General features: G+C 37.3%; 5 protein-coding genes and 1 long non-coding RNA gene across 8 annotated transcripts; 1 reads left to right on the top strand and 5 right to left on the bottom strand.

The window, feature by feature from the left end:
* Positions 1 to 2,199: 2,199 nt before the first annotated feature.
* On the bottom strand, positions 2,200 to 6,959 carry LOC125200452 (putative late blight resistance protein homolog R1C-3). The gene is made up of 2 exons (XM_048098101.1): positions 4,612 to 6,959; positions 2,200 to 2,515 (listed from the first exon to the last, which is right to left on the bottom strand). Exons 1-2 carry the CDS (start codon positions 6,957 to 6,959, stop codon positions 2,200 to 2,202), a joined length of 2,664 nt encoding a protein of 887 aa, XP_047954058.1.
* Positions 6,960 to 8,895: 1,936 nt separating this feature from the next.
* LOC125202574 (probable disease resistance RPP8-like protein 4) lies at positions 8,896 to 12,012 on the bottom strand. 2 transcript variants are annotated; one of them, XM_048100996.1, is made up of 2 exons: positions 9,235 to 12,012; positions 8,896 to 9,107 (listed from the first exon to the last, which is right to left on the bottom strand). In XM_048100996.1, the coding sequence occupies exon 1, from the start codon at positions 11,896 to 11,898 to the stop codon at positions 9,274 to 9,276; it is 2,625 nt and encodes an 874-aa protein (XP_047956953.1). In that variant the 5' UTR covers positions 11,899 to 12,012; the 3' UTR covers positions 8,896 to 9,107; positions 9,235 to 9,273. The 2 variants fall into 2 exon arrangements, with proteins under 2 accessions (XP_047956953.1, XP_047956954.1); XM_048100997.1 differs by lacking the exon at positions 8,896 to 9,107 and having other exon boundaries at positions 9,367 to 9,497; positions 10,711 to 12,012.
* A 2,758-nt stretch (positions 12,013 to 14,770) lies between these two features.
* Positions 14,771 to 16,255, bottom strand: LOC125200445 (disease susceptibility protein LOV1-like). Its single transcript, XM_048098092.1, has one exon. The coding sequence runs from the start codon at positions 16,253 to 16,255 to the stop codon at positions 14,771 to 14,773; it is 1,485 nt and encodes a 494-aa protein (XP_047954049.1).
* A 745-nt stretch (positions 16,256 to 17,000) lies between these two features.
* On the bottom strand, positions 17,001 to 20,088 carry LOC125202388 (putative late blight resistance protein homolog R1C-3). Of its 2 annotated transcripts, XM_048100778.1 has the most exons (3): positions 18,869 to 20,088; positions 17,398 to 18,757; positions 17,001 to 17,133 (listed from the first exon to the last, which is right to left on the bottom strand). In XM_048100778.1, exons 1-2 carry the CDS (start codon positions 20,072 to 20,074, stop codon positions 17,984 to 17,986), a joined length of 1,980 nt encoding a protein of 659 aa, XP_047956735.1. In that variant the 5' UTR covers positions 20,075 to 20,088; the 3' UTR covers positions 17,001 to 17,133; positions 17,398 to 17,983. The 2 variants fall into 2 exon arrangements, with proteins under 2 accessions (XP_047956735.1, XP_047956734.1); XM_048100777.1 differs by having other exon boundaries at positions 17,398 to 20,088.
* Positions 20,089 to 22,498: 2,410 nt separating this feature from the next.
* LOC125214251 lies at positions 22,499 to 24,096 on the top strand. Its single transcript, XR_007175093.1, has 4 exons — positions 22,499 to 22,658; positions 22,849 to 22,955; positions 23,565 to 23,763; positions 23,881 to 24,096. It is a non-coding gene; the product is annotated as an uncharacterized LOC125214251 (long non-coding RNA).
* Positions 24,097 to 24,538: 442 nt separating this feature from the next.
* Positions 24,539 to 26,593, bottom strand: LOC125200435 (putative late blight resistance protein homolog R1A-10). Its single transcript, XM_048098081.1, has one exon. It carries the CDS (start codon positions 26,591 to 26,593, stop codon positions 24,539 to 24,541), a length of 2,055 nt encoding a protein of 684 aa, XP_047954038.1.

Genomic DNA, 26,593 nt, shown 5'->3' with positions numbered 1-26,593 from the left:
CCCTTTTTCCTATTCCTCATGATATTCATCCCCCGAATCCCCCAGCTCCACCTAAATCCTTAATTTTAGAAGCAGAGTCAAGTCATCTTTTATTTTTAATTTCCTCTTTAGATGACCCCCGCCCCAAAATATCATAAACATAAAGAAAAGTGAAGGGAACCCCCTTTCTTTTTTTGTGTAGACCACTCAATTTTGCCCCGATAAAACCATTCTTAACACAGGTTATCAAACTTTCTACACCCCGGCGGTTGTTTCAACCCAAAGACTCTTCTTAAATGAACACCTTATTTTCCATCTCTGCCTTAACAAAACCTTCTAGGACACATATAGATGGTTTCCTCAAGATCCCCAAGAAGGGTTTGTCTTACACCCAAACCGCTAAAGCCCCCAATCTATTTTTCCCCTACCCAAAAAATTTTAATAGAGATGTTTGACCCCGGAGAAAACCCCCGTTGAATAAAACCATGCTCTTGCGTGAAGCCCTGCCCCCAAACCCCGGTTTTCCGACCCTCATTATCAGATTAATCTTCTTTTGAAGACCCTTTTGCAATTCGCCCCCCCTCCCCCTTTCCCCCAACCCAAGTGCCATTTTTAATCAAGGAATCAATTTCATCAATCATACCTTTAGCCACTTATCTTTTTCTTTACACTCCTTTGCCCCCTTGAAGCCCCCGGCTTAGGAACTCAATCTCCCAACACATAAGAATCGTTTTAAAACAAAACGGGGGGCGGCCTAATGTTTGTTCTTCTAGCTCATCTCCCGAATTAAACCACTCATCAGTATTACCCCTTTACTTCTAAACCTCTAATCCTTTCCCCAAATGACTCTCCCCAACCCCGGGTTTCCCCGGATAATTTCCAGTTTGGGGCCAAATTTTCTTAAATGTCTTTCCCAATGAATAACATCTTTGTCTTTATTTTCCCTTTGCCAACCCAAACCTATATTTCACCCTTTATCCTATCATGAAACTTTGAAATTTTCACCTTTGGGTTTCTTTTAAACAAAATTTTAAAATTTCCCTAAAAAACCCCAAATTCCAACCCCCCAAATCCCCCAGTAAACAAGAAGGGATTTTGTTGATTAATTTACGAAAGGAACCGCCCGGAGAATTTCCCATGAAAGAAAACTACCCCCCATGATGAACCCCCAATTTCCCGTTGGGGGGGCTTTCCCTTTGTTTCCCCTGTTTAACCAAATTTTTTAAAGAAATTCAAAGCCATTACTGTTCAACCCCACAAAACCCTTTTTTCCCTTCCTATTTACACCATTTTTTAACTTTGGGGCCCTCGACTTTTTTCAAAAACCCCCACTTTTTTAGAGAAATCATCTATCACACTCATATAGATTCCCCCTCCCCCCAATGAACTCAGGGCAGAAGTTGGTGTTAGTCTAGAGGTGTTGTGAGGGTGCCCCTTTGGAATGACAATTTCTTACCTTCCCGAATCAATTTTACAAGGCAAAACCTATCGGCCCAAATAACTTCCCTTCTTATTAACTCCTTGACACTACCATCCCCAGGATGCCCCAACCTCACATGCCATAGTTCCACAGGCTCTGATTTTACCACATTCAGATCCCTTGATCTTCTCACAACAGCTGCACTCAGATAATATAGGATTCCTTTCTGCACACCTTCAAGGAGAACCATGTCCCCTCTTTTCACCAATGTTTTTCCTGCAAAAGTCTCTATTTTACAACCCTTCTTATCAAGAAGCCCCAATGATATGAGATTCCCTTTTCATCGAATAAACCTCACCCATTAAAATTACAACCGAGCCATCCTTCATCCACAACCCCACCCTAATCCCCTTTTTTGCCACAAACATTTTGTTCCCCAAGACCAAACCACGATTCATTCAAACTAAGCCAAGCCATTTGGGCACATATGAAAATCAAAAGAGTCAAGAATCCAAAAAACATCCTCACCTATCTCCATGAATTTAAAGGAGGAGGCTTCTCCTCCCCCCCCGAACATAATCAATCACTTTTTCTTGGGCCCCACTTTCAGCCTTGCTTTCTCTTCCAAGCAAAGCAATCCTTCGATAGGCCTGGTTTCTTTTAATGATGGTACCCCTTTTCTCCTTGAATCCACCCACCTTTTTTTTATCTGTTTTCTTGCCAAACATTCTTGGGGAGGAAAATTTTGTCATTTCCTTTTTACAGGCTCTCCACTGGATATGCAGCCTTCTCTTATGTTCTTAGAGAATCCACATCCTCCACTTCTTTGAGTTCCAATGCCTGGTACACCTCTTCATAGGACTTTGGTTTCCCCGAAGAGTATAGTCCGGGACATAGCTTCTTGGCAGGGCATGCAACAACATTAATGTCTTGTCCTCATCCTTCATTGTCTCCTCGATTTCTTCTAGATCATCAAGAAGCCTATGAAACTCTTCAAGCTGCTCCAGGACTTCCTTCGATTCTGTAATCTTGAAGGCCAGTAGCTTGTTCTTGAAATGGAGTCGGTTGGTGGTGGATTTTGTAGCATATAGAGACTCTAATCTCTCGATTAAGAGGCTATAACAAAACTCAACAAATTTAACTACTTCCATTAACTACAATGGATGGACAGATTCAATCATCTAATCTAATTGCATCTACGGCCCGGACAAAAGTTCCTCTCATTTAAAGAAGCACGTTAGTGTAGAACACGACTTCTCCAACACTTAGCCAAAACTTCATTCCCGTTGAAGTAGAGTTGAAGCAGCCACATATCATCACAAGGGTCAATATATTTTGGGCTCAGCATGGAAAATCTTGGGTTCATCAACTTATCCATGGGCAATGCTAACTAAATTAACTTCTGGATACGAACATAAACTATCTAAAATCTAAATTGATTCTTTCATGAGTCAAAACTATCAACAGGGAACTGGTGAGCTTCTTGAGATGGATCGGTAATATGAGATAAGATAAAATAGACTCTATGTAGGATTCAGTTAGTCACATAGGTCGGGATGGGATCGATAAAAGTAGAAACAATGTAATTTTAGCACTATAGAGACTGTTTGAGATACATTTTCAGCAGCCAAATTTTCAAGGGAAAGAGAAACCGATTAATAGAAAAGAATAATAAATGACCTCTAGTCACGAGCAATAGTGGAAACCGAACAGGTCCTATAAACTACACAATCACCTTTTACCGAATCATACACATGTTTGAAACAAACTAAAGTGTTGCAATAGGCATACATGCATGTGGCGCCGGTCTCTTGCAACATCATCACATTATGAGGATTTAGAGAAGATCGAGAGAGATATTTGCCATTGATTTATCCTTTATTATGTAATCGAGGAGAAGTACATATTTCTAGATAAATCTATGGACCCTATGCGGTTCGACTCTTAATACGATTCGGGAAAGAACCGACAAAGGAAACCCGAAAAGGAGCTTATAACATTGCTCGACTCTCAAAAGTAAGTAATTAAAAACATAGAATATCCAAAACAACAAATATACTTAAATGAAAATAAATTAAAGAGAGTCTTTATATATTGATGGCCTGACAATGGTGGCTCGGGTCTTGTGTTGACGTCGAGAGCCTCCGGGCTCGAGGGTGGGTTAACGGGGTTGTGTTGTGTCCGCCTTGGCCGTATCAGGATCCCATCCATGGATTCAACATACCATCAAAACAAAGTGAAAATCAAGCATCTAATGCTTTCACACAAATATATCTTACAATAGTTTTAGGTACAATCATAATTCAAAATCCAATAAATCACCGGAAACAACACAATTTGAAACAGTGAAACTGACCCATTTTCTGCTCTCACATTTGCCTGAAAAAACGATAAATGAATATAGGATGTGAGCATACATAAAAATTCGTCATATGGTACGTGGTTGAATCAACTACTCTCCCTGTCCCCAAAAAATATGCATTTTGGATTCGTTATTATGCAAAATATCACAAAAGTTGTAGCAACCAAATAAAAACCTCCCTCATTTTAGATAGACTAAACTAGTAAGGGAAAAAACCCAGCAATTACCAACAAAATACAATAAATCACAATCCTTAAATTCAGACAACAATATGTCAGAACAACAATTGCAATTCTTGGCAAACGTAGCATCCAACTCCTTTTGCTCTCTTTTTATGGCTGAAAACGATTAATGAATATCGGATGTGAACGTACATAAATATTCATTAAGCGCAAAGTATAATAAGAAAAAGAGCAGCCAACAATGTAAATCGCATATATTAAAGTAAAAAAAATAACAAAAACACGTCAAGTTTATAAAATAATAAGCACATGCAGCTTAGGTAAGAAATAAATGAATTGGCTTGGTTTGAGCAAATTAAATGAAGTAGAAAGTCTAACCTGTTAACCAAGATGAGAGTCTTGACATGATTTAAATATCATCTTAAAAAGAAGAGTCCCAAATATATTCCACCAATTCGGTGAAAGATGTTTCAACTAAGGGATTGCACTCAAGAAAGTGAATTATAGGCCTTGTGACTGGTGAGGGACCTCGCTCCCAATCGAGTTGTTGTAATTTGTAGCAATGGCTAAAGCTTAGGTGCTCGAGCCTTGGGAGGCTTCCATGTTGAGCTCTCCATCGCACCAAATCAGTGTCTTTAATTTCAAGTTTCGCAAGTTTCAAAAAACACCTTGATTCTATCTCCCACTCTGGACCTCGAAAGGCATAGCATTTTGTTGAGAGGATCAAAAGATTTGGTAGGAGGGAACCAATATCATTCATGTGCTGCAATGAACACCCTAAGCCACTCAAATTCAATATTTTTATACTTGACGGGAACATTGAAAGATGAGCTACATACTCATACTTCATATCAGGGTTTACTACAATACATGTAAGACTATCCAAATTGTGGAGTTCTTCTGCGATATAATACAAGCCACTCAATGTGTTGCTATCATCATCTTCATCATAAGGCTTCAACTCCATCTGAATTTGTAATTCCTTCAAATTAGGAGTTCTTTTGAGAATTTCACTAGTGCAACTCTTTGCACTCACACCAAGAAGACTAGAGAGTTTTTCCAATTTAGAATCTCTGTTAGGGGTTGGTAGGTCTCTTCCCATGACCTGGATACGTTGTAGTTCTTGCATGTCCCATATTGCCACTGGCATATATGACCATTCTCCACGCCTTTTAATGACCATATGTTGTACAATAATCAAGAATTGAAGTTGAAAAAGGTTGGATATGGAAATAGGAAGCTCAGCGTTGCATGTTAGGGCAAGGTACTTTAGATAAACTAACTTCAGAATTTCAAGTGGGATATTGTAAAACCGGACTTGAAGAGCATCCAGTACCTTTAACAACTTGAAATCCATGACATGTATTGGAACTGGATATGGGTGGTAAGGACCAAAGCAAAGGAGAGAACGGGCCATGGAAGCACAATCACTTTTTATTGAATCATACACTTCTTTGAAGGCAAATAAAGTGTTGCAATGGACACCCAACCGACGTTGATCTTTCAGATCATCATCCCAACTTTGTAAAACATGCAAAAACTTGATCTTACTAGCTTCCTTCCTACACAAGTGCTGCCAACAAGAATGCACGCGAAAGTCTTTCTTTGAAAACTGTGATTCTCCATCGAGTTCGTATAGAATAAGATGCCGGTCAATAAGCACTATCGAGCATATGATCATAAATTTGTTAAAATTTTGTACTCCATAATGCTCAACAAACCCCTCAGCACTCAGCAGATTGAAGAAGCTATATTGATCCACATTAACATATGGACGGAAAGATCCCAAATAGAGAAAAAACATTTTTAAATATTGAGGTAAGTAGTCATAGCTTGGAAAAAGTACCACAGATATTTCATCATATGCCTTCAAAAATACTGAGTTATGTTGTATTTTGGCTACCTCGGCCCAGAATTGTGGAGTCTTGTCTTCTTCCGATAGAAACTTTGCAACAGTGACTATCATAAGCGGGAGACCTTCACATTTGTAGGCGATCTCCTCTCCCAATTTCTCAAGGTGTGGAGGGAAACTATTTTCACCAAACAACGTGGCACCAAGTAATTGTTTACTTTCTTCTTTATCCAACAAACGTAATACTACTCGAGTGGAAGATTCTTCAGTTCTGAACCTGCTTGTGAGCAAGAACCGAACATTCTCTTGTGGCAAGTTATCCATTACTTGCCTGTCCCACACATCATCTAATACAATGAGACATTTCTTATCCTTCAATCTCTCTTGCAAGAGTCCAACTAACATCTCATCATCGTCACCGCCTTCTTGGGTAATCATCTGGTAGCGGGTGCTGGGAGCCACTTGAGCTAGAATGCATCGTAATAGTTCATTGGACTCACATTTTCTTCCCACTTTGACCCATGCTCGAAGCTGGAAATGGCTCTGAATCAATGGATCGTCAAATACTTTCTTCGCCAGAGTTGTCTTGCCAACCCCTGCCATTCCAACAAGATCGCAGCAATTCCCTTCAGCTTCATCATCAACGAGAAGGATACGCCTGACTCGTTCAAATTCACGAGATAATCCAACCATGTATGAGTTGATTCCACCAAAATCAATTCTCGAGCAAAGAGGTTCACCTTCTTCTTCGGGCATATTCAGTAGTTCAATTAAATACTCCACCTCCATCACTGCCACCATCTCGAGAAAGCAATCAAGATTCTGTTGCAGAATCTGCAGATCTACTGAGAAAGGCAACTGATCTCTCTCACTTATTGATGAGCTTTCGAGCTGTGGAGGAATCTGATCATAAACATGAGAATCTAGTAAATCTTCGAATTCCCATACGACCTCTTTGATTCGTCCATCCAAATCATTCACCTTCGTCCTCATCTTGCTGAAGCCGGTGTGCTCCAATTTTAGTAGAACTTCCTGCAAGCTACACATAGCATCGTAGGCGGATTGTAAGATTTGTGGAGAGGGAGGAACCAGCGAGATGCGAGACAATTGTAGAATATGTTTAATCGTATTCTTGAGAGAAGCGACAGCGCCAAATGCCGCCATCACTTGATGGAAAAATGAATTATCAAAGCAGAGTAGGCTGCAATTGTTGGTGGTGAACAGAACACATCAGGGGAAAGTAGATATCAATATTCAGAGGCAACGGTAGAGTCAAGTTTGAACTTTGAAGTCATTGTATATTACTCCCTCCGTCCCTAATAATTCATCACCATTTGACCCGCCACAGGTTTTAAGAAATGTACTCCCTCCGTCCAAGATTGTCTCACTTGACCGGGCACGGGTTTTAAGAAATGCAATAAAAGTGAGTTGAAAATGTTAGTGGAATATGAGTCCTTCTTTATATATTAATGTTATAATAAAATGTGAGTAGAAATGAGTTAGTGGAATACGAGGTCCACTATAAAAAATGGTAAAAAGTGAAATAAGACAAACTTTGTGGGACGGACGGAAATAGAAAAATAGGATAATCTTTGTAGGACGGAGGGAGTAATAGAAAGTGGATTGAAAAAGTTAGTGGCATGTGAGTCTTACTTTTATTTATTAGTTTTATAATAAAATATGAGTGTGAATGAGTTAATGGAATGTATGGTCTACTACTAAAAATAGTAAAAGTGAAAGATTAAAAATTTTTAGGGAGGAACAAAAGTGGAAATATGTGACAAATTTTTAGAGATGGAGGGAGTAAAATATTTAAAAGACAATTAAATTACCCTCACGAAATTTAAGAAAGAAAATGTTAGTATTTAAGTATCCAAGAATAAAAGAGATGCTTAGAGAGAATAAATTAAAAGAGAAAAAAATTGTTATTTTTTACTATAAAGAAAATGAGTCACACGTCCTTAAAAGAATGTGAATCACTTACCATGAGAAACATAAATTTAAAATCTGGAATATAAAGTTAAAATTTTAAATTTTCATAACCGTCAAATTCCAATACAACATTATTATTGTCATTTAATATTTGATAATCATATTTAATTTTGATTTTGACTATTGTGGGGCAATTTCGAAAATTAAAATATTTATAGTTTTGTATTACTATTTCAAAAGTCACGAATGATTGTGACTTAAATGAAAATTATGCTCAATTAAATATATTACCAGCTTAATAATTTTAGTCAACACAATCAGCATTGCTATTTGCTAATACAAAACTAATTTAAGCCGGCTGCGGAATGGAGTAATATTTTACATTGAAATGGAGTAGAATAGTTTGATTAGCTTCTGATGATAACTACCCCAAGTTTAAACGTCGAGTAATGTGGTTTTGAATAATAGTTACACATTATATCAATTCATTAGAGCCCAAACTAATAGTAATATTAGCATGATACTCTCTCCGTCCGCAAATAAGAGTTCCACTTCTTTTCGACTTGGATTTTAAGAAATGTTAAGAAAAGTGAGTGAGAAATAATTAGTGAAATATGAGTCTCATTTATATACTCCTTCAGTTTCATAGTAGAGTCATTTTGCCATTTAGGTACGTTCCTTAATAGTGGAGTCATTTCCGTTTTTAGTAAAAGTCAACACATTTCTTCCCACTTTATTTTTTTTTTTACTTTATTCTCTCTTCATCTCTCCTTTCTGCCTTTTTCATTTTCTACTTTATTCTTTACCTACTTTAACACAATTTTTCTTAAATCTCGTGTAAAAAAGAAACGTCTCTACTACTATGGAACGGAGAGAGTATTATATTACTAATTTTAAATGGAATGTGAGTGAAATGAGTCAATTAAGACTTTGATTACCAAGTGAAACATAACAAGTGTAGAACGATATACTCCATTTGAAGAAATTCAAGCAATTAAGGCTTTGATTACCAAGTGACACATAACTGTTGGAATTTTATATCTTCTTCTAATTGTCAATAGTATGCAATCATACTTGGTTTAAAAAATTTCAGCAATCCACATTTTCATGAACTTCGACTAAGGAATCTTATTATTTATTGCAAGAATATGAATATTTTAAAATGATTCAACATAGTATAAATTAATAAAAGTGAAAATCATGCATGATGCACAGAGGTTATATAAAATACTTGAACAAGGGAAAATGCATGTAAAATAATACACAAATCTAAGTGACAATTGTTTCGGACACAAACATAGATCAGCATTCATCATGGTAATACTACTATCGAAATGATGGAATAATACAGCGTCTGGCCCCTTTTGCTCTCTCAATTGTCTGGAAGACAATAAACGAACACGAAACATGTAAGTTTATATAACATGCACAAGCATTTTAGTTAAGAAATAAATGCATTAATTGATGTCGTTTGATTATGCCAATTAAATGAAGTAGGAAGGCTAACCCGTTGTCCAAGTTGAGAGTCTAGCTACAACTACTCATCTCAAAATGAAGAGTGGCAACGAACTGTAAAGAGAGATTCCGGCCTCAATTGCTTGGCAGAAGCGACTACTAAAGGATTGCACTCAACTAATTCAATTGTAGTTTTGATCATTGAGGGATCGCGCGTCCATTCGAGTTGCTTTAATTTGTAACAATGCCGTATGCTTAGGAGGTCGAGCATCGGGAGGCTTCCATGTTGAGGTCTCAGTCGCACTAAATCTGTGTCTGCAATTACGAGTGTTTCGAGTTTCAGAAAACACCCTGATTCTATATCCCACTCTGGGCCGCGAAAAGCGTAGTGTTGTAAATAGAGTGTTATAAGATTTGGTAACCGTGAACCAATGTCATTCATGTGCTTCCATTGACACCCTGAGCCATTCAACTCCAACTTTGTCAAACTTGATGGGAACATTGAAAGAGGAACCGTAGACTCATACTTCATTTCAGGGTTCACTACACGGTAACTAAGGCTCTCCAAATTATGGAGCTCTTCTGAGATATAACCCAAGTTAGTCAATGGGTTGCTATCATTATCATCATAAGGCTTCCATTCCGCCAGAATAGATAATTCCTTTAAATTAGGGATTCTTTTGAGAATTTCTCTAGAGCAACTCTTCACGCTCACACCAAAAAGACTAGAGAGTTTGTCCAAAGTAACATTATAATCAGGGATTGGTAGGTCTCTTCCCATGACCTGAATATGTTGTAGTTCTTGCATGTCCCATATTTCCATCGGCATATATGACAGAGCTCCACGCTTTTTAATGATCATATATCGATTGACAATAAGGAACTGGAGTTGAAAAAGGTTGGATATAGAAATAGGGATCTCTTTGTTGCAAGTTAAGGCAATATACTTTAGACAAACTAATTTCATAATTTCAAGAGGGATATGGTAAAATCGGGGCCTATCAACATCAAGCACCCTGAGAAGTTTGAAATGCATTGCATGTATTGGGATCGGATATTTGTCGTAAGGACCCAAACAAAGGAGTGAACGGACAGTGGATGCACAATCTCTATTTATAGAATCATACACTTCTTTGAAGGCAAATAAAGGGTTGAAATGGGCACACAGTCGACGTTGATCTTTCAAAACATCATCACAACTTTGTAAAACATGTAAAAACTTGATTTTACTAGCTTCTTTCTTACACACATGCTGCCAACAAGAATGCACGCGCAACATTTTCTTAGAAAACCAAGATCCTCGTTTGAATTCGAATAATAAAAGATTATGATTTTCAACAAGATCTGCCATCCATTCTATCATAAAATCTTCCCATGTTTTATTTCCCATCCGTTCAAGAAATCCTTCAGCAATTATCCGATCGAGGAGGGTGTGTGCGTCAATATCACAATAAGGAGGGAAAGCTCCCAAATAGAGAAATAACATTTTTAAATGTTGAGGTAAGTAGTCATAGCTTGGGAAAAGTACCTCCGATATTTGATCGTACGCATCCACGAAAATTGAATTATGTTGTGTTTCAGCTACTTCTGCCCAGTACTCTTGGGTCTTTTCTTCTTTTGATAATAGCTCTGCAACTGTGACTATCAAAAGTGGAAGACCTTCGCATTTTTTGGCAATCTTCTCTCCCAATTCCTCAAGGTTCGGAGGGAAACCCTTTTCACCAAATATCTTTTCACCAAACACCTTCTCACCAAGTAATTTCTTACTTTCTTCTTTATTCAACATGCGTACTACTTGAGTCAGAGATGGTTTAACACTTCTTATCCTGCTTGTAAGCAACAATCGAACACTTTCTTTTGGCAAGTAAGCTCTTACTTGTATTGGAAGAAATATATCCCAAACATCATCCAAAACAATGAGGCACTTTTTCTCCTTTAACCTCTCTCCCAAGAGTCCAATTAATTTATCATCATCGTCATCTCCTTGTGTAAGCATTTGATGGTGAGTGTTGGGATCCACTTGAGCTAGAATGCATCGTAGTGTTTCATTCAATTCACATTTTCTGCCCACTTTGACCCATGCTCGATGCTCGAAATGTCTCTGAATCGATGGATCATCAAATACTTTCTTAACAAGAGTGGTCTTTCCAACCCCTGCCATCCCAGTAACTAATAACAATTCCCCTTCATCGTTGAATAGATCATCTCGGACCTGTTCAAATTGATCTGATAAACCAACCATCTTTGAATTGATTCCACCAAAATCAATTCTTGAGGGAATAGGTTCACCTTCTTCTTCCGGCATATTCATCAGTTCAATATCGTAGTTCAACTGCATCAACGTCACCACCACCATGAAAGAATTAACATGCTCTACCAGACTCCGAAGATCTACAAACAAAAACAAGTGATCCCTTTCACCTCCCGGCGAGCTTTCAAGTTGTGGAAGAATCTGATCGTAGATATGGGATTCTAGTAGATCTTCGAATTCCCATACGACCTCTTTGATTTGTTCATCCAAAGCATTCACCTCCGTCCTGATCTTGCTATAGCCGGTGTCGTCCAAGTTTAGCAGAACGTCCTGCATTAAGCTGGCCATGGCGTCGTACACCTGTTGTAAGATTTCTGAAGAGGCAGGATCCAGCGAAAGGCGAGACGATTGTAGAAGACTCTGAATGGTATTCTTGAGAGAAACCGCAGCACCATAAGCCGCCATCTCCCAATTGAAATATGAATGATCAAAACACAGCTGAATAGGTGGTGATGTTAGGCGTAATAGAGGAGAGTTGGTGGTGGTGAAGAGGGAGGATTTGGTCACGGCGGTAGGTTGTGAGAGAAGATGTGATGTTGTATGCTTATTGACAAATTCCATGTCTATTAGCATAATTTAAATAAAACCATTACCTGCTCAGTTGTTGAGGTCAATAATCAGCATTGCTCAATTATATCCAATCAATGTTGGTAATATTATACTACCTATAACTAATGGTTACATGGATAAGGACTCACAAATATACAGAGCAACATTAGAAACATTACAATTTTTAGACTAAAAAGTCAAGGTCGAACTCTCAAATATACTCAAAAAAAATCAGCAATCCACATAAATATATTGAAAGAATATGATAATTTGAAACTAATACTCCCTCCATCCACCATTTAAAGAACTCTTTTGCCATTTTAGTTTGTCCACGATTTTATAGAGCCATTTACTTTATTCCACTTTTAGTATGTGGACCCCACATACCACCAACTTTTTGCAGTCACAATCTAATATAAAACTATTACTTTAAATGAGTCCTACATTTCACTCGCTCTTACTTTCTTCACAAAGTCAAACAATTTCTTAAAACTTGTGTCAAGTCAAAATGGCTCTTAAATGGTGGACGAATGGAGTATAAATAAACGCATCAACTGATTCGACATACTATCATAACAAAACAAAAATTATGCATAGCGCGGAGATATTACTTAAAATCCTTGAATAAAAGAAAAATGCATGTAATGTTTTCACACAAATCTAACAAACAATAGTTTCGGTTACAAACATAATTCAGCATTAGACTGCCCCTTCTGCTGTCTCATTAAAAACATAATCTTAGAGAAGACAGTCCAGCAATGCTGCTAAGATTACTTGAAAACGTGAACTCATCCATATGAACACCACACCAGTGCATCTTGTAGAAAAACCTTACAAGAAGACGAGGTTGATTGGCACACATGATAGCATAAATATAGCATTTGCAACAAGAACAGAGTTCGATCAAATAATATGCTTCTCAGCCATTTCTCCAAAACCTTCTACCGCAGTTACCAAAATAGAAAAGTGTCTATTTTTATCTGACGGAGGAAGTAAGAATTTCATGTAAATCCAGAAGAGTGAAACATTACAATTTTCCAACCCAGAAGAGAATAATGGTAAGCTCTCAAATGTACTAAACATACAATTATCAAGAAAATTCAGCAATCCACATATTGATGAACTTTAGCTAAGGGATCTCATTAATATATTGCAAGAATATGATAATGTTAAACTAATACTATAAAGAAACACATCAACTGGTTCAACAAAAGATCAAAACTAAGGGAAAATCATGCACAAATAGGGAAAATAGGGAAAATGCAAATAATTTTTTCACACAAATCTAATTAACAACAATTTTGGTTACAACCATATATAATTAAGCATTCGGTTTCATAATCTTCAACAGAATCTAACAAATGACTCGTCTTAGATTCAGGATACAATACGGTAATGCAACTGAAATGATGTGATAACTCGGCATCTGATCCTTTCTGCTCTCGCATTTGACTGGAAAATGATAAATGAATATACGATGTGAGCATACATATATATTCAAAACATATTGCTTGACTAAAACGGTACAAGATTTAGTTAAGAAATAATGAATTGATGTGGTTTGTGCAAATTAAATGAAGTAGGAAGGCTAACCTGTTTACCAAGCTGAGAATCTGCTACAACTTCTCATCTCAAAAAGAAGAGTACTCAATAACTTCAAAGAGAGATTCCGGTCTTAATTGCTTGGCAGAAGCGACAACTACAGGATTGCACTCAACTAATTCAATTGTGCGAGTTGTAACATTTGAGGGAACACACTTCCAATCAAGTTGTTGTAATTTGTAGCAATGTCGCATGCTTAGGAGATCAAGCCTTGGGAGACTTCCATGTTGTGCTCTCCATCGCACCAAATCCGTATCTTCAATTACAAGTTTCTTAAGCTTCAAAAAACACCTCGATTCTATATTCCACTCTGACCCTTGAAAGGCATAGTGTTCTAACCTGAGATTCACAAGATTTGGTAGCAGCACACCGATGTCATTCATGTACCTCCATGAACAACCCAAGCCACTCAAATGCAATATTGCCAGACTTGATGGGAACATTGAAAGAGGAACCACACACTCATACTTCAACTTAGGGTTCTTCACTAAATATGAAAGTGCCTCTAAATTTTGGAGTTCTTCTGAGATATAATCCAAGCCATTCAATGAGTTGCTAGCATTGTCATCATCATAAGGCTTCAACTCCATCTGAATTATTAATGTCGTTAAATTAGGGATTCTTTTGAGAATATCTCTGGTGCAACTCTTAGCACTAACACCAACAAGACTGGATAGTTTGTCCAAAGTAGCATCAGAATTAGGGGTTGGTAGGTCTCTTCCCACAACATAAATATGTTGTAGTTCTTGCATGTCCCATATTTCCACCGGCATATACGAGAGAACTCCACGCTTCTTAATATTCAAATGTTGAAAGATAATTAAGAATTGAAGGTGAAAAAGGTTGGATATGGAAACAGGGAGCTCTTTGTTGCAAGTTAGGGCAAGGTAGTTCAAACAAACTAATTTTAGAATTTCAAGTGGGAAATGGTAATATCGAACCTGAAGAGCATCCAATACCCTTAGCAACTTAAAATCCATGGCATTTATTGGCAACGGATACGGGTGAAAAGGACCCAAACAAAGGAGAGACCGGTTAGTGGGTGCACAATCACTTTTGATTGATTCATGCACTTCCTTGAAGGCAAATAAAGTATTGGAATGGGCACATAACCGACGTTGATCTTTCACAACGTCATCACAACTTTGTAAAACATGCAAAAACTTGATCTTACTAGCTTCTTTCTTACACAAGTGCTGCCAACATGAATGCACGCGTAATCCGAGTCAAGATGATACTTGTGAGCAAGCACAACCAAGCATTCGACCATGAAGTCTTCCAAAGTTTGTTCTCCAATTGGTTCAAGAAACCCCTCAGCACTTAACCGATCAAAAAGGTTGTGTATTTCGATATCACTATATGGAGGGAAAGCGCCCACATAGAGAAAAAACATTTTAAAATATTGAGGTAGATAGTCATAGTTTGGGAAAAGTACCTCTGATATTTGATTATATGCTTCCACAAAGACTGAATTTTGCTGCTTTTCAACTACCTCGGTCCAGTATGGTTGGGTCATGTCTTCTTTGGATAGAAGCTCTGCAACTGTGACTATCATAAGTGGAAGACCTTCACATTTGTAGGCGATCTTCTCACCCAATTTTTCAAGGTCAGAAGGGAACCCCTTTTCACCAAACACCCTCTCGCCAAGTAATTTCATACTTTCTTCTATATTCAGCAAGCGTAACGTACCCTTAGTAGCAAGATTATTCAATTCATCAATTCTTAGTCTGTTTGTGATTAAGATCCGGACATTCTCTTCAGGCAAGTTATACATCACTCGTGTGTCCCATTCCCATACATCATCAAACACAATGAGACATTTCTTATCCTTCAATCTCTCTTTCAAGAGTCCAACTAATATTCGGTCGTCATTGTCGTCTGCTTGGGTAAGAATTTGGTCGCGAGTGTTAGGATCCACTTGAGCTAGAATGCATCGTAAAATTTCACCGGATTCACATTTTCTGCCCACTTTGATCCATGCTCGATTCTCGAAACGTCTTTGAATCAACGGATCGTCAAATACTTTCTTAACAAGAGTTGTCTTTCCAACCCCGGCCATCCCATTAACTAACAACCGATTCCCTCTATCATTGATCAAATAATCCTTGACTCGTTCAAATTCATCAGATAATCCAACCATATTTGAATTGATTCCACCAAAATCAATTCTTGAGGAAAGAAGTTCACCTTCTTCTTCAGGCATATTCACCAGCTCAGTAAAATACTCCACCTCCATCACCTCCAACCTCTCGACAAAGCAATCAACACTCTGCCGCAGACTCTGCAGATCTACAGAGAAAGACAAGCCATCTCTCACACCTCTCGATGACCTTTCGAGCTGTGGAAGAATCTGATCCGTGAAAAGGGATTCTAGTAAATCTTCGAATTCCCATACGACCTCTTTGATTCGTTCATCCAAATCATTCACCTTCGCCCTGATCTTTCTGCAGCTGGTGCCGTCTAATATTAGCATAACTTTTTGTAGACGGCACATGGATTCGTTTGCGGATTGTAAGATTTGTAGAGAGGGAGGAACCAGCGAAATACGAGACGATTGTAGAAGACGCTGAATTGTATTCTTAAGAGAAACCGATGCACCATAAGCCGCCATCACTTGATTGAATAATGAATTATAAAGGTACTTTACATTCAACTTCAAGAGTTAGATGAAAACTTGGTTCAAGCTCATGCAAGAATAAACTTGATTCATTTATCTAATAGTATAATTTAAATAAAATCTCATTATCGAAGTCGACAATCAACATTGCTAATAGAAAACTAATTTAAGCCGGCTGTAGAAATAATATATTTTTTTAATTGACATACCCAAATATTTATGCCACCAATGTGATATTCTTAGTTGTGTACCAATTGGAATAGCTCTCAAAATTTACCATAGCGTTACTAATTAAGTGGCTAACTTTGTTAATTAACTCCCATTAATTAGTATGTAAATACAACGCAATTACACATATATATGAACTTCAACTAAGGGATCTATATAATATATTGCAAAAATATCAAAGCAAAGTGAAATCATGCAAATGTTATGCACAATCCTTGAATTAGAGAAAAACGGATGTAATATTTTCGCACAAAATCAAACATAATTTAACATTAAGGTTTCATAATCCTTAACAAAATCCAAAAAATTGTTTGTTCTTTTTTGGGGTTTTTTTTTTTTTGCCACGTGGCAGCTTATTATTCATTACACGTGTACAAATGATTGGCTAGAATGGTGGTACGGTGTTATTTTAAAGGGTGGTGGCACCCTAACATGCCCCCTATTTAATATATTGCAAGAATATGTTATGCACAATCCTTGAATTAGAGAAAAACGGATGTAATATTTTCGCACAAAATCAAACATAATTTAACATTAAGGTTTCATAATCCTCAACAAAATCCAACAAATTACTATCCTTAGATTAATATGAACAACATGGCAATACAACATAGCGTCTAATCCCTTATGCTCTCTCATTTTGCCTGTGACAAATGAAAAATGAATATAAGATGTTAGCATACATAAATATTCAAAATATTTTACGTAATTTAAACATAATATTTCATATAAGCCTATGGTTGATATCTTTGGTTTTGTGTTGGGTGTCAAAATCTAATTCAGAAAACACATACTACAATAATATATGAGAAATAAAAGTCAAATTTAAATCACAAACATACAATTTTAGTTAAGAAAGAGATGAACTGACGTGGTTTTTGCAAATTAAAAGAAATATGAAGGCTAACCTGTTAACCAAGTTGAGAGTCTAGATACGACTTGTCATCTCAAAAAGAAGAGTAGAAACGAATCTTAAAGTGAGATTCTGGTCTTAATTGCTTGGCTGATGCGACTGCTAAGGGATTGCACTCAACTAATTCAACTGTTACCGTTGTGACCGTTGACAGATCATTCATCCAATCGAGCTGTTGTAATTTGTAGCAATGTCGTATGCTCAGGAGCCTAAGGCTTGGGAGACTTCCATGTTGAGGTCTCCACAGCATTAAATCAGTATCTTCAATTATAAGTGTCTTAAGTTTCCAAAAACACCCTGATTCTATATCCCACGAAAGGCATAATGTTTTAATGCGAGGGAAATAAGATTTGGTAGCATGAAACCAATGTCATTCATGTGCTTCCATGGACACCCTAAGCCACTTAAGTGCAATATTACCAGACTTGATGGGAACATTGATAGAGGAACCATAGACACATACTTCATATCAGGGCTCTGTACCAAACATGAGAGTTTAACCAAATTGTGGAGCTCTTTTGAGAGATGATCCAAGCCACTCAATGGGTTACTATCATCGTCGTAATCATAAGGCTTAAACTCTATCTGAAAAATAACTCCTTTAAATTAGGGACTTTTTTGAGAATTTCTCTAGTGAAACTCTTTGCGGTCACACCACCAAGACTAGAGAGTTTGTCCAAAGTCGCATCAGAATTAGGGGTTGGTAGATCTATGCCCACAACATGAATATGTTGCAGTTCTTGCATGTCCCATATTTCCACCGGCATATACGACAAAGCTCCACGCTTTTTAATGTTTATACATTTGGTGATGATCAAGACTTGAAGTTGACACAGGTTAGATATGGAATTAGGGAGCTCTGTGTTGCAAGTCAAGGCAATGTAGTTTAGACAAACATATTTCAAAATTTCAAGTGGGATGTGGTAAAACCGGACCATAAGGGCATCCAGCACCCTAAGCAACTTGAAATCCATGGCATGTATTGGCACTGGATATTGATGGAAAGTACCTAAACAAAGGAGAGAACGGGCAGTAGATGCGCAATCACTTTTTATTGAGTCATGCACTTCTTTGAAGGCAAACAAAGTGTTGGAATGGACACACAACCGACGTTGGTCTTTCATATCATCATCATAACTTTGTAAAACATGCAAAAACTTGATCTTACTAGCTTCTTTTCTACACAAGTGCTGCCAACAAGAATGCACGCGAAACTCTTTCTTTGAAAACCAAGATGAACCATCTAATTCGAATAGAAAAAGATGATACCTGTGACCAAGCTCAACCAAGCGTTCGACCATAAAATTTTCCCAAGTTTGTTGTCCAATTGGTTCAAGAAATCCCTCGGCGCTCAACTGATTGTAGATCGTGAATGGTTCAATATCCCTATACGGAGGGAAAGCTCCCAAATAGAGAAGATACATTTTTAAATATTGAGGTAAGTATTCATAGCTTGGGAAAAGTACCTCTGATATTTGATTATATGCATCCACAAAGATTGAATTATGTTGTTTATAGGCTACATCGGTCCAGTATTGTGGGCTCATGTCTTCTTTGGATAGGAGCTTTGCAACTGTGACTATCATAAGCGGAAGACCTTCGCATTTGTCGGAAATCTTCTCTCCCACTTTATCAAGGTAAGGAGGGAAGCCCTCTTCACCGAATATCTCCTGACCAAGTAATTTCTTACTTTCGCTTTCATCCAATAAGCGTACTACTTGAACTGGATATTCTCTAATTGTTTTCCTGCTTGTAAGCAAGATTCGGACTTTATCTTTTCGCAAGGTATCCATTACTCTTGTGTCCCATTCCCATACATCATCCAACACAATGAGACATTTCTTATCCTTCAATCTCTCTTCCAAGACTCCGCTTAACTTCTCGTTGGTTCTGCATTGAGATAGAATGTTGGGATCCACTTGAGCTAGAATGCATCGTAACGTTTCATCGAATTCACACTTTCTGCCCACTTTGACCCATGCTCGAAGCTCGAAATGTTTCTGAATCGATGGATCATCAAATATTTTCTTAGCAAGAGCTGTCTTTCCTACCCCTGCCATCCCGGTCACTAATAACCAGTTCCCTTCATCATCAGTAATATAATCCCTCACTTCTTCTTCAACTTCTTCAGATAGTCTATATATTAACCATTTCCCATCATCTTTGATTAGATAATCCCTGACTTGTTCAAATTCTTGAGATAATCCAACCATATTAGAGTTGATTCCACCAAAATCAATTCTTGAGGAAAGAGGTTCACCATCTTCTTCAGGCATATTCAGCAGCTCCATATCATACTCTGCCTCCATCACCGTCACCCTCTCGATGAAGCAATCAACACTCTGCTGCAGGCTCTGCATATCTACTAAGAAAGACAAGCGATCTCTCACACTTTCGAGCTGTGGAAGAATCTGATCGCTGTAACGGGACTCTACCAAATCTTCGAAGTCCCATATGACCTTTTTGATTCGGTCATCCAAAGCATTCACCTTCGTCCTGATCTTGCTGCAGCTCGTCTCATCCAATTTTAGTAGAACTTTCTGCAAGCGAACCATGGCCTCATACGCTGGTTGTAAGACTTGTTGAGAGGGAGGAACCAGCGAAATCCGAGACGATCGTAGAATACGCTGAATCGTATTCTTGACAGAAGTGGCTGCACCATAAGCCGCCATCACTTGAATGAAATATGAACTATCAAGAAAGAGTGGAATGCAAATTTTCGACTTCAAGAGTTAATTGAAGGAAAACTTGATTCAAACTTAGGCAAGATTGAAACTTGATTCATTTGTCTATTAGTATAATTTAAATACTATAACCATACCTGCTCAGTTATTATTGCTAATACAAAACTAGTAAATTGTCGATATATTCAAGCTTAGTGTACTTTTTATTATAAGTGTACTAATCATGCTTAATAAAAAAATTGACACCACATATTATGATATTTTTATTGTGTCCCAATTGATGCATTGGTAGCTCTCAATGTTTATCTTAGCATTATTTAAGTAGCCAACTTTGTCAAGTGGATGTAAATCTTACGCAATTACACATGCCAACTTTTAGTATGTTCGACAAAAAAAAAATCAATACCAAATTACACTCCATGTATTGTAAATACACATATATATTGGCAATTGCAGTGAATGATCAATTTAAACATCCACCAACTAGTCAAATAATGTGACATTGTCATATGAACTCCAATTGTTTACATCACTTTATTTGTATTTGTTTTAAATCACAAATCGATAGGAAATATTACAATTTGAAGGGTTAACTGTAGGCATATGGTAAATCCTACATCATTCCTAACACCAGAAACTTGGCTCAACAAAATAACAATTCACATATCCATTGACATATTCCTGGAATATGAACATTTTAAACTAATATATAAAGAAAGGAATGTACTGATTCAACATATATTCAAACATGTTACGCGATTTAAATAACTACACTACTAGTTGGTATCTTTGGTTCTAAGTCGTAGCAAAAGCAGTAAAACGAAGGCCCATTAGAAAAAAAAGGAAAAATGGGCTTTCCCAACTATGGGCCTCAACAACTATAGTTTTTTGCCCAACAATAAATAAATAAATGGGTCAATATATTTTGGGCTCAGCATGGAAAATCTTGGGTTCATCAACTTATCCATGGGCAATGCTAACTAAATTGACTTCTAGATACGAACATAAACTGTCTAAATTGGCTCTTTCATACGAGTCAAAACTATCAACAAGGACTGGTGAGCTTCTTGAGATGGATCGGTAATATGAGATATAATATGAAATAAGATAAAATAGATTTTATCTAGGATTAAATTAGTCACATAGGTCGGGAAGAGACCGATAATAGTAGAAACAATGTAATTTTAGCACTATAAGACTATTTGAGATACATTTTCACCAGCCAAATTTTCAAGGAAAAGAGTAACCGATTAAGATAAAAGAATAATAAATGACCTCTAGTCACGAGCAATAGTGGAAACCGAACATGTCCATAAACTACACAATCACCTTTTACCAAATCATACACATGTTTGAAACAAACTAAAGTGTTGCAATAGGCATACATGTGGCGCCGGTCTCTTGCAACATCATCACATTATGAGGATTTAGAGAAGATCGAGAGAGATATTTGCCATTGATTTATCTGTTATATTATGTAATCGAGGAGAAGTACATATTTAGATAAATCTATGGACCCTATGCGGTTCGACTCTTAATACGATTCGGGAAAGAACCGGCAAAGAAAACCCGAAAAGGAGCTTATAACATTGCTCGACTCTCAAAAGTAATAATTAAAAATACATAATATCCAAAACAACAAAAATAAATTAAAGATAGTCTTTATATATTGATGGTCTGACAATGGTGGCTCGGGTCTTGTGTTGACGTCGAGAGCCTCCGGGCTCGAGGGAGGGTTAATGGGGTTGTGTTGTGTCCGCCTTGCCCGTATCAGGATCCCATCAATGGACTCAACATACCATCAAAACAAAGTGAAAATCAAGCATCTAAATTCTAAAGCTTTCACACCAATATATCTTACAATAGTTTTAGGTACAATCATAATTCAAATTCCAACAAATCTTGGAAACAACACAATTTGAAACAGTGAATCTGACCCATTTTCTGCTCTCACATTTGCCTGAAAAAAATGATATATGAATATAGGATTTGAGCATGCATAAATATTCAAAATTTTAAATGAGTGAATGGATGTAGTTTGTAAAAATTAAATGATGTTTGACGCTATTAATAGCGGATTAGTAACGGAATATCCGCTAGAAGATTTACTGGCAGAATTAGTAGCGAAGTCCTGACGAACTTTGGCGCCATTATCACTTCTGTTAATTACTGTCGAAGATAGTAGCGGATCAGTGACCAATATTAATTAGTAGCGGACATATCCGCTAGTAATATTTTTTTCTTTATTATAAAAATTGTTATTGAATAAATAATAATATAGTAGTGGAAAACGTCCGCTGGTAATATTTATTTTAAAAATAAAAAATATCCAAAATTGAGAAGAGGGAATTAATCTGCCGCTAATCTAGGCTAGGGTTTAATTAAGATTAACTTATTCACTGACGTCTACCCACTCCCCCACGTTTTTTACACTCACGCCTCAAGGATCTCACACACGTCGTCGTCGTCGCCCCTCTTTCTGCCGCCGTCGGTTCCCCTCTTGCTGCCGCAGCCATTTCCCCTCTTGCTGCCGCCACCAGTTCTCCTCGTCTATCCCGCTGCCCCTCTCACGGTTCTCACTCGCGCCTCCGTCACTCTCCCCCCCACCCTCACTCGCCATATATTGTCAATTTTCTGAATGTTTTTTGGGCTCACCCCGCAATCCAACTTGCATACTGCTTTAGATTAGCACAAGTTCTTCAATTGGTATAAATCATGTATATGTATATGTTTTTTTCATTATCTTGTTTTTCAATTTGCAGGAACTCAAATACTTGAAAGTTCAATTGATGTAATGTTGCTCTCTGGAAATCTACAATTTTGGAATTCGCACGACTGTTGTTGCTGATATTGTGTTTGAAGAATTAATGTAAGTTTTTGATACATTGATTTTGAGTAATTTTTCAATATTACTATATGGGATTTAAAGAAGTAGTTCAAGCACAGTGAGTAGTGTATAAAATATATTATGATGTCTCTTCCTAACAACAATATCAGTAAACTAAGTTAGCATCGGAGTCCAATTCTACACCTAACAAATTTTTACAATGATAGACCAGTTTTCAACATCAGCTCCTCCAGAAAGGCTAGTTATCTGTTCTTAGAAAGTCATGTGTATAAGTTATTCACAATGGGAAGTAGACGTTTGGTTAAATATCTATCTTTGGTTACATATGATTACTTGAATGTTATTAGTGGAGTAGTATATCCATCATTAGTTATTTTGCATTTTTATTTTACTGCTTAACCATTATATTCTTGTTGGTATGACATACTACTCTGCCTTTCCCAGCCTATGTTAATAGCTCGTAGGCCTTCAAATATTGGAGGATTGGCCATTTCCAACCTCTATAAGTGACAATACTCATTCTCATCATCACGTTTCATGGAGCTACCATAATGAACACATTATTTGCTCTTACTGGGATTTAGTATACTTAAAACTACCAATTAATATTCATTGTTTACATCCTTGTAGTATGTCCACCATAAGTATGTGCAGTGATGGTGCAACAAGAAAAGGGGATACTACCTGTGAAATTTGTCAACGGGTTTGCTTCTTTATTAAATAATTTGTTACACTATCATTCTATGTATGTTTAACACAAGGTTCCAGATTTTCAAGCCAAGTTATACAGCATCACCCTCTCTTTGAGTGGGATCCCCATGAACATAAGGTATCACTTCATTCTTATACACACTAGTTTTAGATATAGGAAGGCTGCTTTGTTGTTTATGTCATATTGAATTGATTCCTCTGTTATTCATATATTTATTTTATTCATATTAACTAGGTGAAGGTATAAAAGGCCGCCGCGACTCAAATCAAGAATGCCAAGTTATGGGAGGCCGCCTCGAAGAGAATGAAACTAGAACCATTCTTTGTCCAGTCTTGTCATAAGAATTATGAGTTTGACCTCTATTTTGTAATTCATTGTACAATCTAAAGTATGACAATCTTGAACTTCATGTAATTTGCAAGATATAAATCTATGGAGTATTATTTTTGTCTACAAAGAATTGTTGATATTTATTTTGTAGATATATGGTTTGTTATAAACAGGTTGTAAGATAAGCAAAATAATTGATCCATAACATAAATTTTGATGTAATAGCGAAATAGCAAAATATATAGATATAAATAAAAAACTTCAGTAACGAATATATTTCGTTGCTATTCTAATACTAATAAACTTCTGCTACTAATCTGCTAGTACTAGCAACGGATATATCCGTTGCTGAACTTGATTGATTTTCGTTTCCAATTTGATTTAAACATATAGTAGCGGATCCATCTGTCGGAAATCCGTTGCTAAATATTAGTAGCCGATTTTGTTCGTTACAACCATTTTGGCAGCGAGGTTTTTAGTGGCGGACTATATCCGCTGCTAATCCGCTACTAATCAGTTTTAGCAACGGAAATAAGGCATTTAGTAGCGGAAATGTCCGTTGCTAAATCGCCAGATTTTTGTAGTGAGATTCAGGTCTTAACTGCTTGGCAGAAGTGACCGCTAAGTGATTGCAATCAACTAATTCAATTTTACATTTTGTGACCATTGAAGGATCAGGCGTCCATTCGAGTTGTTGTAATCTGTAGCAATGACGTATGCTTAGGAGGTGAAGCTTTGGGAGGCTTCCATGTTGTGGCCTCCATCGCACTAAGTCAGCGTCTTCAATTACAAGTCTCTCAAGTTTAGAAAAACTCCCCGATTCTATATCCCACTCTGGGCCTCGAAAGGCATATTCATGCAACACAAGTTCCGTAAGATTTGGTAGCAGCGAACCAATGTTATTCATGTGGTTCCATGGACACCCTAAGCCATTCAATGCCAACAATGTTAGAGTTGATGGAAACATTAAAAGAGGTACCATACACTCATGCTTCATCTCAGGGTTTTTTACACCATATACTAATTTATCCAAATTTTGGAGTTCTTCTGATATATAACCCAAGCCACACAATGGATTGATGTCATCGCCATCATCATAAGGCTTCAACTCCATCACAATCATAAGTTGATTTAAATTAGGGATCCTTTTGAGAATCTCTCTAGTGCAACTCTTGGCACTCACACCATTAAGATATAAGAGTTTATCCAGAGTAGCATCAGAATTAGGGGTTGGTAGGTCTCTTCCATGTACCTCAATAAGTTGTAGTTCTTGCATGTCCCATATTTCATCCAGCAAATATAATTGGGATCCCCGCTTTCTAATGTCCATATGTGGATGGATAACCAAGGTTTGAAGGTGGAAAAGATTAGATATGGAAGGAGGGAGTTCTTCGTTGCAAGTTAAGGCAAGGTACTTCAAGCAAACTAGTTTCAAGATTTCAAGTGGGAAATGATAAAATCGGAGCTGTAGAGCATCCAATACCTTGAGCAACTTAAAATCCATGGCATGTATTGGCACTGGATATTGGTGGGAAGGACCCAAACAAAGGAGAGAACGGACAATGGATGCACAATCTTCTTTTATTGAATCATACACTTCTTTGAAGGCAAACAAAGTATTGGAATGGGCACACAACCTTCTTTGGTCTTTCATTGTTTCATCGCAACTTTGTAAAACATGTAAAAATTTGATCTTACTAGCTTCTTTCTTACTGACATGCTGCCAACAAGAATGCACGCGAAACACACTCAATGAAAACCAAGATAGCGGCTCTGATTCATGTAAAATTAGATTGTACCGTTCACCCAGCTCAACCGAGTAGTTCTGGAAATATTCAAATTCTTGTTTTTCACCCATTTCAAGAAACCCCTCAGCTCTATACAGGGTGAAGAGAGTGGTTTCTTTCATATCTCTATATGGAGGGTAAGCTCCAAAATAGAGAAAGTACATTTTCAAATATCCAGGTAAGTAGTTATAGCTTGAGAAAAGTACCTCATATATTTTATTATATGCATTCACGAAGACCTCACAATTTTGTTTTTCAGCAACCCCAGTCCAGTATTTATGGGTTTTTTCTTCTTTCAATAGGAGCTCTGCAACTGTGACTATCATAAGTGGAAGACCTTCACATTTATAGGCAATCTTCTCTCCCAATTCCTCAAGGTGAGGAGGGAAGCCCTTTTCACCAAACAGCTTCTCACCGAGTAATTTCTTGCTTTCTTCAAAATACAACAAGCACACTTTTATATAAGGATATCCATATGGATATCCTTTGAATCTTTGCCGGCTTGTAAACAAGATTCGGACGTTCTCTTGCGGCAAGATATCCATTAATCGTGTGTCCCAGTTCCACACATCATCTAACACAATGAGACATTTCTTATCCTTCAATATGTCTTTGAAATGTACATCAAATTCCTTGTCCCAATCATAGTCTTCATCGAAGTATATTTGTTCGCTAGTGTTGCGATCCACGTGAGCTAGAATGCATGCTAACGCGACAGAAGTCTCACACTTTCTGCCCACTTTGACCCATGCTCGATACTCAAAATGGCTCTGAATCAATGGATCATCAAACACTTTCTTAGCGAGAGTTGTCTTTCCAACCCCCGCCAT

The sequence above is a fragment of the Salvia hispanica genome, chromosome 1 (genome assembly GCF_023119035.1).
Source record: "Salvia hispanica cultivar TCC Black 2014 chromosome 1, UniMelb_Shisp_WGS_1.0, whole genome shotgun sequence".
Lineage (NCBI taxonomy): Eukaryota > Viridiplantae > Streptophyta > Magnoliopsida > Lamiales > Lamiaceae > Salvia > Salvia hispanica.
Note: the sequence above shows the minus strand (reverse complement) of the source record. Positions and strands in the feature narration are given on the sequence as shown.